The sequence below is a fragment of the Pinus tabuliformis genome, chromosome 8 (genome assembly GCF_031772625.1).
Source record: "Pinus tabuliformis cultivar Carrire ecotype Pingquan chromosome 8, CPIR1, whole genome shotgun sequence".
Classification (NCBI taxonomy): Eukaryota; Viridiplantae; Streptophyta; class Pinopsida; order Pinales; family Pinaceae; genus Pinus; species Pinus tabuliformis.
The window spans coordinates 1,012,311,373-1,012,323,595 of NC_142294.1; the positions used below are offsets into that span (position 1 = coordinate 1,012,311,373).

Here is a 12,223-nt window from a genome sequence, read left to right on the forward strand (position 1 = left end):
AGTGTTTTAAATCGATTTTAAATTATTTTGAACTATTTTAAAGTGTTTTTAAAATGTTCTAAATTGTTTCAAAAACATTTTAAATTGTTTTTAAAGCATTTTAAATTGTTTTTAAAGCATTTTTAGTTGTTGTTAAAGCACTTAATCTTATTTTTAAAACATTTTAAAATGTTTTTGAAATATTTTAAAGCATTTTAAAATCATTTAAAATTGTTCTTAAATCAATTTAAATTAGTTTTGAAGTATTTTAAATTGTTTTTAAAGCATCGCAAACTATTTTTAAAGAATTTTAAAATCATTTTAAAATGTTTTGAAAGCATTTTAAATTGTTTTGAAAGCATTTTAAAGTGATTTAAAGATTTTTAAATTGTTGTTAAAGCATTTTAAAAGAATTTAAAATTGTTTTTAAAACATTTTAAAGTGTTTTAAATTGTTTTGAACTATTTTAAAGTGTTTTTAAAACTTTCTAAGTTGTTTCAAAAACATTTTAAATTGTTTTTGAAGCATTTTAAAATCTTTTAAAGCATTTAAATCGTTTTGAATGCATTTTAAATTGTTTTGAAATCATTTTAAAAACATTTTAAAGTACTTTAAATCTCTTTAAATTGTTTTTAAAACATTTTAAAACGGTTTTAAAGCATTTTCAATTGTTGTTAAAGCACTTAAACTTATTTTTGAAACATTTTAAAATGTTCTTGAAACATTTTAAAATCATTTAAAGTTGTTCTTAAATCAATTTAAATTATTTTTAACGTATTTTATATTGTTTCTAAAGCATTGTAAACTATTTTTAAAGCATTTTAAAATCATTTAAAATTGTTCTTAAAGCAATTTAAATTATTTTTGAAGTATTTTAAATAGTTTTTAAAGCATTGTAAATGGTTTTTAAAGCATTTTAAATTGTTTTGAAAGCATTTTAAAAACATTTTAAAGTACTTTAAAGCTTTTTAAATTGTTGTTAAAGCATTTTAAAAGAATTTAAAATTGTTTTTAAAACATTTTAAAGTGTTTTTAAATTATTTTGAACTATTTTAAATTGTTTTTAAAACGTTCTAAATTGCTTCAAAAACATTTCAAATTGTTTTTAAAGCATTTTAAATTGTTTTTAAAGCGTTTAAAATTGTTTTTAAAACATTTTAAAGTACTTTAAAGCTTTTTAAATTGTTTATAAAACATTTTAAAACGGTTTTAAAGCATTTTCAATTGTTGTTAAAGCACTTACACTTATTTTTAAAACATTTTCAAACGTTTTTGAAACATTTTAAAATGATTTAAAATTGTTCTTGAATCAATTTAAATTATTTTTGAAGTATTTTAAATTGTTTTTAAAGCATTGTAAACTATTTTTAAAGCATTTTAAAATCATTTTAAATTGTTTTGAAAGCATTTTAAAAACATTTTAGAGTACTTTAAAGCTTCTTAAATTGTTGTTAAAACATTTTAAGAGAATTTATAATTGTTTTTAAAACATTTTACATTGTTTTAAATTGTTTTTAAATTATTTTGAACTATTTTAAATTGTTTTTAAAACATTCTAAATTGTTTCAAAAACATTTTAAATTGTTTCAGAAACATTTTAAATTATTTTTAAAGCATTTTAATTTTTTTTTAAAGCGTTTAAAATTGTTTTTAAAACATTTTAAAGTACTTTAAAGCTTTTTAAATTGTTGTTAAAGCATTTTGAAAGAATTTAAAATTGTTTTTAAAACATTTTAAAGTGTTTTTAAATTATTTTGAACTATTTAAAATTGTTTTTAAAATGTTCTAAATTGTTTCAAAAACATTTTAAATTGCTTTTGAAGCATTTTAAATTGTTTTTAAAGCGTTTAAAATTGTTTTAAAAACATTTTAAAGTACTTTAAAGCTTTTTAAATTGTTTTTAAAACATTTTAAAACGGTTTTAAAGCATTTTCAATTGTTGTTAAAGCACTTAAACGTATTTTTGAAACATTTTAAAATGTTTTTGAAGCATTTTAAAATCATTTAAAATTGTTCTTAAATCAAGTTAAATTATTTTTAAAGTATTTTATATTGTTTCTAAAGCATTGCAAGCTATTTTTAAAGCATTTTAAAATCATTTAAAATTGTTCTTAAAGCAATTTAAATTATTTTTGATGTATTTTAAACAGTTTTTAAAGCATTGTAAACCATTTTTAAAGCATTTTAAATTGTTTTGAAAGCATTTTAAAAACATTTTAAAGTACGTTAAAGCTTTTTAAATTGTTGTTAAAGCGTTTTAAAATAATTTAAAATTGTTTTTAAAACATTCTAAAGTGTTTTAAATTGTTTATAAATTATTTTGAACTATTTTAAATTGTTTTTAAAAAGTTCTAAGTTGTTTCAAAAACATTTTAAATTTTTTTTAAAGCATTTTAAGTTGTTTTTAAAGTGTTTAATTTATTTTTTTTAAACATTTTAAAGTACTTTAAAGCTTTTTAAATTGTTTTTAAAACATTTTAAAATGGTTTTAAAGCATTTTCAGTTGTTGCTAAACCACTTAAAAATTTTCTTAAAACAATTTTAAAATGTTTTTGAAACATTTTAAAATCATTAAATTTTTTTAAATCAATTTAAATTATTTTTAAAGTATTTTAAAATGTTTCTAAAGCATTGTAAACTATTTTTAAAGCATTTTAAAATCATTCAAAATTGTTGTTAAAGCAGTTTAAATTATTTTTGAAGTATTTTAAATAGTTTTTAAAGCACTGTAAACGGTTTTTAAAGCATTTTAAATTGTTTTAAAGCATTTTAAAGCAATTTAAAGCTTTTTAATTGTTGTTAAAGCATTTTAAAAAAAATTAAAACTGTTTCTAAAACATTTTAAAGTGTTTTTAAATTATTTTGAACTATTTTAAATTGTTTTTAAAATGTTATAAATTGTTTCAAAAACATTTTAAATTGTTTTTAAAGCATTTTAAATTGTTTTTAAAGTGTTTAAAATTGTTTTTAAAATAGTTTAAAGTACTTTAAAGCTTTTTAAAATTTTTATAAAACATTTTAAAACGGGTTTAAAGCATTTTCAATTGTTGTTAAAGCACTAAAACTTAGTTTTAAAACATTTTAAAATGTTTTTGAAAGATTTTAAAATGATTTAAAATTGTTCTTAAATTAATTTAAATTATTTTTGAAGTATTTTAAATTGTTTTTAAAGCATTGTAAACTATTTTTAAAGCATTTTAAAATCAATTTAAATTATTTTTAAAGTATTTTATATTGTTTCTAAATCATTGTAAACTATTTTTAAAGCATTTTAAAATCATTTAAAATTGTTCTTAAAGCAATTTAAATTATTTTTGATGTATTTTAAACAGTTTTTAAAGCATTGTAAACAGTCTTTAAAGCATTTTAAACTGTTTTGAAAACATTTTAAAAACATTTTAAAGTACTTTAAAGCTTTTTAAATTGTTGCTAAAGCGTTTTAAAAGAATTTAAAATTGTTTTTAAAACATTCTAAAGCGTTTTAAATTGTTTATAAATTATTTTGAACTATTTTAAATTGTTTTTAAAACGTTCTAAATTGTTTCAAAAACATTTTAAATTGTTTTTAAAGCATTTTAAGTTGTTTTCAAAGTGTTTAATTTTTTTTTAATATTGTAAAGTACTTTAAAGCTTTTTAAATTGTTTTTAAAACATTCTAAAACGGTTTTAAATCATTTTCAACTGTTGTTAAACCACTTAAACTTATTCTTAAAACATTTTAAAATGTTTTTGAAACATTTTAAAATCATTTAAAATTGTTTTTAAATCAATTTAAATTATTTTGAAAGTATTTTAAATTGTTTTTAAAGCATTGTAAACTATTTTTAAAGCATTTTAAAATCACTTAAAATTGTTCTTAAAATAGTTTAAATTATTTTTTTAGTATTTTAAATAGTTTTTAAAGCATTGTAAACGGTTTTTAAAGCATTTTAAATTGTTTTGTAAGCATTTTAAAGCACTTCAAATCTTTTTAGTTGTTGCTAAAGCATTTTAAAAGAATTTAAAATTGTTTTTAAAACATTTTAAAGTGTTTTTAAATTATTTTGAACTATTTTAAATTGTTTTTAAAACATTCCAAATTGTTTCAAAAACATTTTAAATTGTTTTTAAATCATTTTAAGTTGTTTTTAATGTGTTTAAAATTGTTTTTAAAATATTTTAAAGTACTTTAAAGCTTTTTAAATTGTTTTTAAAACATTTTAAAACGGTTTTAAAGCATTTTCAATTGTTGTTAAACCACTTAAACTTATTTTTGAAACATTTTTAAAAGTTTTTGAAACATTTTAAAATCATTTAAAATTGTTTTAAATAATTTTAAATTATTTTTAAATTATTTTATATTGTTTTTAAAGCATTGTAAACTATTTTTAAAGCATTTTAAATTGTTTTGAAAGAATTTTAAAAAAAATTAGAGTACTTTAAAGCTTTTTAGATTGTTGTTAAAGCGTTTTAATATAATTTAAAATGGTTTTTAAAACATTTTAAAGTTCTTTAAATTGTTTTTAAATTATTTTGAACTAATTAAAATGTTTTTTTAAAATGTTCCAAATTGTTTCAAAAATATTTTAAATTGTTTTTAAAGCATTTTAAGGTTTTTTTAAAGTGTTTAAAATTGTTTTTAAAACTTTTTAAAGTGTTTAAAATTGTTTTTAAAACATTTTAAAGTACTTTAAAGCTTTTTAAATTGTTTTTAAAACATTTTAAAACGGTTTTAAAGCATTTTCAATTGTTGTTAAAGCACTTAAACTTATTTTTGAAACATTTTAAAAAGTTTTTGAAACATTTTAAAATCATTTAAAATTGTTCTTAAATCAATTTAAATTATTTTTAAAGTATTTTATATTGTTTTTAAAGCATTGTAAACTATTTTTAAAGCATTTTAAATTTCTTTGAAAGAATTTTAAAAAAAATTAGAGTACTTTAAAGCTTTTTAAATTTTTGTTAAGGCGTTTTAATAGAATTTAAAATTATTTTTAAAACATTTTAAAGTGCTTTAAATTGTTTTTAAGTTATTTTGAACTAATTTAAATTGTTTTTAAAACGTTCCAAATTGTTTCAAAAACATTTTAAATTGTTTTTAAAGCATTTTTAGGTTTTTTAAAAGTGTTTAAAATTGTTTTTAAAACATTTTAAAGTACTTTAAAGCTTTTTAAATTGTTTTTAAAACATTTTAAAACGGTTTTAAAGCATTTTCAATTGTTGTTAAAGCACTTAAACTTATTTTTGAAACATTTTAATAAGATTTTGAAACATTTTAAAATCATTTAAAATTGTTCTTAAATCAATTTAAATTATTTTCAAAGTATTTTATATTGTTTCTAAAGCATTGTAAACTATTTTTAAAGCATTTTAAAATCATTTAAAATTGTTCTCAAACATTTTTTAAAGCATTGTAAACAATTTTTAAAGAATTTTAAACTGTTTTGAAAGCATTTTAAAAACATTTTAAAGTACTTTAAAGCTTTTTAAATTGCTTCTAAAGCATTTTAAAAGAAGTTAAAATTGTTTTTAAAACATTCTAAATTGTTTCAAAAACATTTTAAATTGTTTTTAAAGCATTTTAAGTTGTTTTTAAAGTGTTTAAAATTGTTTTTAAAACATTTTAAATTACTTTAAATCTTTTTAAATTGTTTTTAAAACATTTTAAAACGGTTTTAAAGCATTTTCAGTTGTTGTTAAACCACTTAAACTTATTCTTAAAGCATTTTAAAATGTTTTTGAAACATTTTAAAATCATTTAAAATTGTTTTTGAATCAATTTAAATTATTTTTAAAGTATTTTAAATTGTTTCTAAAGCATTGTAAACTATTTTTAAAGCATTTTAAAATCATTTAAAATTGTTCTTAAAGCAATTTAAATTATTTTTGAAGTATTTTAAATAGTTTTTAAATCACTGTAAACGGTTTTTAAAGCATTTTAGATTTTTTTGAAAGCATTTTAAACCACTTTAAAGCTTTTTAATTGTTGTTAAAGCATTTTAAAAGCATTTATAATTGTTTTTAAAACATTTTAAAGTGTTTTAAAATTATTTTGAACTATTTTAAAATGTTTTTAAAACGTTCTAAATTGTTTCAAAAACATTTTAAATTGTTTTTAAAGCATTTTAAATTGTTTTTAAAGCGTTTATAATTGTTTTTAAAACATCTTAAAGTACTTCAAAGCTTTTTAAATTGTTTATAAAACATTTTAAAACGGGTTAAAAGCATTTTCAATTGTTTTTTTTTTACAGAAATGATTATATTGTGATTATATTCCTACTGGCCTAAATGCCAATCATCTGTATACAATGAGGATGTCTAGATCCTGAAAAGTCTATCTAATGGGAGTGAGAGTATTTTTTTTCCCCTGGAAAAATCCGTAATATTTCATTAAATATGAAAGATTACATATGTAGATGCTTTAAAGCATATGCCTTGATTCACTGTTTCTCTGTACATTTTCTCAAAAAAGCATATCTATACTGATTGTTTTCTGTTACAATTCTCTGTATGCTGTGTAAATTTTGATGCCATTTTGGCATCCTTCAGTCTATACAAAAAGATTATACATAATATACTGTCATTTTATAATAACTGCTGTCAAAACTGCGAGTTTATTTATGTCGCATGTAGACCCGCTGTAGGATAAGTCGGGTCTATATATGGGCGGTGATAAAATTTCCGTTCCTGCTGATCCAAAAACTCAGTGATTTCCCATAACCCATTCTCCATCAGCGCGGCCTCCTTGGAAATTTTGTCAGCATCCTGGTTATGTTCCCTGTAGATATGAGATACATGGATTTGGTTAAATGCTTCTTTGAACTGAAAGACTTCATCAAGTATGACATTTAGTGTGTGCGAGTGACATGTAGATATTCTATTGATCCAATTTGTGACAATCTGTGAATCTCCAAATATGTTGATGCTGGTGCAATGGTGACTTAATGCAAAGTGCAGCAGATGACGAAGGGATATGAGCTCAGCAAAGTTATTAGTTCCGGCACCCAGGCCCGCTTTGATGTGGAAATAATGGTTCACGGATTTGTGAAGGATGATGCCCCCCCCGCAGCTTTGTGCATTTGCTGCACCATCAAAAAATGCCCAAGGGGTACCCTGATTGATATTGGGAGGAGGGTTATGTCTGCGATGTTTTGGGGGCGGCGGATCTGGAAGTTCATTGTATGCAGTGATAATGCCAGCTTCTATGAGTGGCCAGTGTACCGCCCGATCTTCGAAGATCATTATGTTCCTGGTCCTCCAGATGGACCAGTTTACAATGATGGGTAAGTTCACTGCCTTCGAGCCCTTGTTTTTGTTGCCCCATTCTACCCAGGTATTGATAAGATCTGTTCCATTCCATTCCCCTGAGTATTGTATGAATGGTTTAATGTTTTTCCAAACTTGCTGTACAGTGTTGCAGCGCATGAAAAGATGTTCTGTAGATTCGATATCGGATTTACACAGCACACATCTCGTTGGCCCATATATAGCCCGGCGCATGAGGTTTTCTCCTGTGGGTAATCTATTCCGGAGGACGCACCATGTGAAGAGTTTTGATCTGGGCGACGCTGATAACTTCCAGATTTGCTGCCACCATCTATCTAATACCTCCGGTTTCCTCTGTATGATGATTTGTTTGTAGCCCTCTTTTGGAGTATATATCCCACTTTCTGCCTGTTGCCAGATGAGTTCGTCTGGTCCCTCCACTATTCTGATATGTGATTCTGTGAGCGCAGCACAGTATTCTTGCCAGGTTATGTGCCATCTTTGCGGGAGGTTTAGCTGGATGGCAGTCTTCCAAGCCTGGTGGAATATATCGGATCCCTCTTGGTCTGCTATCTGAGCAATCACCCTGATACCTTGAGAAGTGAGAAATTCAACCAGATCTTGTGGAAGCCGATGTCTCCCCCCGCAACCACTCCAGGGGTCTATTCCTATTCGGGCTCTGCCTCCGTTCCTTATACGCCAAACAATGTTGTTTCTAATGAGAGGAAGAGAGTGCAGAAGGGCTTTCCAAATTGAGGAGATGCCAGTTTTGTTCCAGGTGGGTAGCCTAGCCCATTCGATAGAGTTGAGGGGCCAGATGTACTTATGGAAGGTGATGTCTGTCCATAGGCTATGTGTAGTCAGCAGAGCCCAGCCCATTTTGGCTGCCAGAGCACTAGCAAATGATGCTAGATCCTTCAAGCCCCAGCCACCCCATTTCTTGGGCAGTGCTATCTTGCTCCAACCAATCCATGCGAAAGTGCGTTTCTCTTCATTGCCTGCCCACAGATATCTATTGCAGAGTCTCTGGATCTTTGCAAGGATATTCCGGGGGATCCAAGCGAGTGCCATCCAAAAGACCGGTGTTGCTTCCAAGACTGATTTGATCAGTGTTAGTCTTCCTGCTCTGGAGAGATATCTGTAGCACCAGCATGATATTCTCTTTTCCACTTTGGAGACCAACCAAACCCAATCTGCTATTTTTTGGTTAGTGGGTTTTAGCGAGTAGCCAAGATATTTAAGACCCCGATCCAAGGGCTGAGTGGAATAAGGGAAAACTTGTCTAGCCGAGAAGGATTCATTAATAGTGGTGCCCACCAATGTGATGGTGGACTTTTCCCTGTTTACCTCCATCCCGGTGGCATGTGCAAACAGCTTTAAGATTCTGTTGAATGTTGATGTGTCCTGGACACTGCCATCTAGGAGTATAAGGACATCATCTACAAACAGTAGATGAGTAAGATAGCACTCCTCTGTAATTTTGAGTCCCCTGATGGTTCCTTCCCTTTTAGCAGAGATGATGAGGCGGCTGAGAGCTTCCATAACCAGAAGGAAAAGCAGAGGGGATAGAGGGCAACCCTGTCGGAGGCCTCTCTCCGAGTGGAAGAAGTGAGATGCAGCTCCGTTAATCAGAATGCTATAGGTGGGGGAAGTGATGCAAGCCATAATCCAAGTGATAAGCTGATGAGGGAACCCCAGATGTATAAGAATCATCTTGATATAGAGCCAGCTGACTCGATCAAAAGCCTTGGAGAGGTCGATTTTGAGGAGAATGCATTTGAGATGCTTGGTCCATATGGAGTGTATGGCTTCCTGTGCAGAACCTATGGCTTCATGAATCTGTCTGTTTTCCAAGAAAGCAAACTGCTGTGGAGCAATATGCTTTGACAAGATGGGCCTGATCCGGTTGGCAATGATTTTGGAGATAATTTTATAGAGGACATTGCATAGTGAAATGGGTCGAAAGTCGGCAAAGGATGAAGGGGAGTCTGACTTAGGGATGAGTGCAATGAAAGTGGAATTTATGGCATGGTAGAGTTGTCTCGAGGTTCTACTCTCCTCCACGACCTTCAGAATGTCTTCACCAATGATGTCAAAGAAAGCCAGATAGAACTCAATGGTCCATCCATCTGGGCCTGGACTCTTTTCCTTTTGAAACCACTTTATGGTGTTTTCGAGTTCTTCCATGGTAACCGGATCAGTGAGGGCATCAGTATCTTCATTGTTTACAAACCTAGGAAAATGTGAGGCCACATTGATGATTTCGGCTAGGTTTGTACCCTCAGGGTTCTTGAATATTCCTTTGAAGTGCGATGTGCCAAGGTGGGAGAGCTTGTTGAAAGAGTCCGCCAGACCCCCATCCGGGATGGGGAGATTCCAGATGGTATTTTCCACTCTCCTCCCTTTTGCAAAGTTATGGAAGAATCTTGTGTTCTCATCCCCAGCTTTTAGCCAGAGTGCCCTGCTCCTCAGCCTGATCGATTCCTCCCTGAGCTTGAGGATGTTTTGCTTCTGCTTCTCCAATTCTACTAGGCGGGTCTTGTTCTCCTCAGAGATGAAGCCCAAGTTGTTCTCATCCAATAGGGCTTTAATGTCAGCTTCCACCGAGATGAGCTGCTCATCATCCTTTGCCTTTTTCGTCTTAGCCCACTCTATCACAATGTGTTTGAGTTCTGTTAGATTTTTGACAAAGCCCCTTGCCATCGAAGATTCTCTGCTGATAGGGTGGGCTTGCCAATATTCCGAGACAATTTTGGAGAAGCTAGGATCCTGGAGCCAGAGGTGATTGAACTTGAATGGAGCTTTTGGTTTTGGATGGGGGCCCAAGATCTCCATTAGAATTGGAGAGTGGTCCGAAATACCCCCAGCTCCTACCCACTGCTTATAATGATGAAGTTGGTGTACCAGTGTTCCTTTCATCAGGAAACGATCTAGCCTTCGAGCCAGAGCTGCAGTCCCAATCCTTCGATTTCTCCATGTTGGGAGAGGGTTCTGCATAGGGATGTCGATTAGATCATGTTGTTCTAGCAATCTTCTCATAAAATCTGTTATGGAATCTGCTTGTGCAGAGGAGCCCCATGACTCCCGAAACCCCAATGAGAAGTTTAGGTCACCCCCCAGGATTATACGCTCCGGAGACATCAGACTCCTGCTGAGTAGGTTTCTCCAAAAACCTTCTCTCTGCTGGCATGGCCCGTAGATATTGAAGATGCGCAAAGACAGGCCCAGGTCCATTGAGAAGATGTCCGCTCCCATAAAGCCCTGACCTCCCCAGGATGAGTCCATTCTAATGGATTTTGGGTTGTAGCCCATGGCTAGTCCGCCTGATCTGCCCATGGCATCCAGCCCGATGAAGTGCCATCTAGGCGATATAGCACTCAGGGAGTGAGTTATGACCTCTGCAGGACCTAGGGTTTCTTGTAGAATAATGATATCCGGCATTTCGACCTCAAAAAGTCGCTTAAGTGCTTGTTTTTTAGGGGAACTAGCCAAACCCCTGCAGTTGAAGGAGAGGCACTTCATGGGGGACCCCGCTGCAGGGGGTTTGTTGCTCTAAGGGCCCCAACAATTGTAGATTGACGTCTGGAAGCGACTTCCGCCCCAGCATGCCGGATAGCTTTGTTTAGATTTGATTTCCGACCCCTGGTGGAAGAGGGTCCCGGGTCTAAAGGAACAATGCCCAGCCCATACTGGGCATCAGATGATGCAGAGTGTGAGGTTCGGGGATGGAGGGAATATTGGTGAGGGGGCTTTGATCTAATAGGAGACTCAGATGGAGGAGATGAGGGTGGAGAAAGTGCGTGAGTGAGGGAGGGTGGAACAGTGGAAGTAATCAGAGGGGGCGGCGGAATCGTGCATTGAGCCATTGTGTATGAATTGGAAATTAAAAATTCAGATGAAAGAGTAGGAGAGATAGAGGGGGGAGAGAGATTTGTACCCGAATATTGAGCTGCTGCAGCGGCTGCCCTTGCCCGCGTCATAGGGGGAGAGGATGAGTCCTTGTTGATTATCGCTGGACTATGTTGAGCTCCTTGGGGTGCCGAGACTCCTTGCACCGGCGGTGGAATATATGGCGCAGTCCTTCTGGGTGCAATGGGAGTGATCTTTGGAGGACTGTCCGGGCGCTTGATTAATGGGAAATCTTTATATAGGTGCCCCACTTGGTGACACCGGTTGCACCAGAATGGGACTCCTTCATAGTCCAAGATCTAAATACGCCTGTGCCTCCCCCATTGCAGAGTGATATCCTCCTCTAATCCTTCCCTAGTATCAAGATGTACCAAAATGCGAGCCACTGTTTTCTTGCGGGTGTCAACACAGGATCGGTCGTGATCCAGATAAGTCCCCAGAGAATTTCCAATCTTGATGAAGGCCTCTTCGTTCCAGTATTGACGGGGAAGCCCCGTCAGTCTTACCCACAGTGGCCCTGCAGCAATTTGCTCTCTCTCAGGATCAAACAATGGGGTCCATCTTTTTAACAGTACAGGAGCCGTCTCGATGTGCCAATATCGTTCAAGAACTGCATTCGTGTGCCCTTCATTAGCAAAGTGGAGGGAGAACCACCCACGTGGGAGAACCTCAACCTCCGGCAGCTGTGGAAGCAGGGTTCCCCAGATCTCTTTAACCCAGCGTAACAGCCGATCCGCCGTGAATGTACGCCCTCGCACGTGACCCACCAAAACTGTGCAAGCTAGAGCCATAGTTTCCTCAAAGCTTGAAGAGTTACCGAAAGAGACAGTGATGTCTTTCCTGGTAGCCCTAACACACTTCGATTTCTGCTTCTTTGAGCGAGGAGCAGACGGGTGATCAGAGAGAGGGTTTGATGTTCCAGCCGGGATGGGATTGTAGGGATTTAAATTAAAGACCGGCGTTCCAAAGCACCCTAAGGGTTTTGGCCCATTGATCGGGGGGGCGATTTGATGAATTAGTCTTCTGATGTGGTGGAACCCTCGGCTCTTCTCGAGCGATTTGTGGATCAGTCAGCGGCGATGGAATTTCT

The 12,223-nt window shown here is 31.4% G+C and overlaps 1 protein-coding gene across 1 annotated transcript; it reads right to left on the reverse strand.

Moving 5' to 3' along the window:
• Positions 1-11,432: 11,432 nt before the first annotated feature.
• LOC149238828 (uncharacterized) lies at positions 11,433-11,924 on the reverse strand. Its single transcript, XM_089369671.1, has one exon. It carries the CDS (start codon positions 11,922-11,924, stop codon positions 11,433-11,435), a length of 492 nt encoding a protein of 163 aa, XP_089225797.1.
• Between the last annotated feature and the right edge of the window lie 299 nt (positions 11,925-12,223).

Coding starts and splice junctions, on each gene's coding strand:
- LOC149238828 (XM_089369671.1), bottom strand. CDS start 11,924: ATGGCTCTAGCTTGCACAGTTTTGGTGGGTCACGTGCGAGGGCGTACA.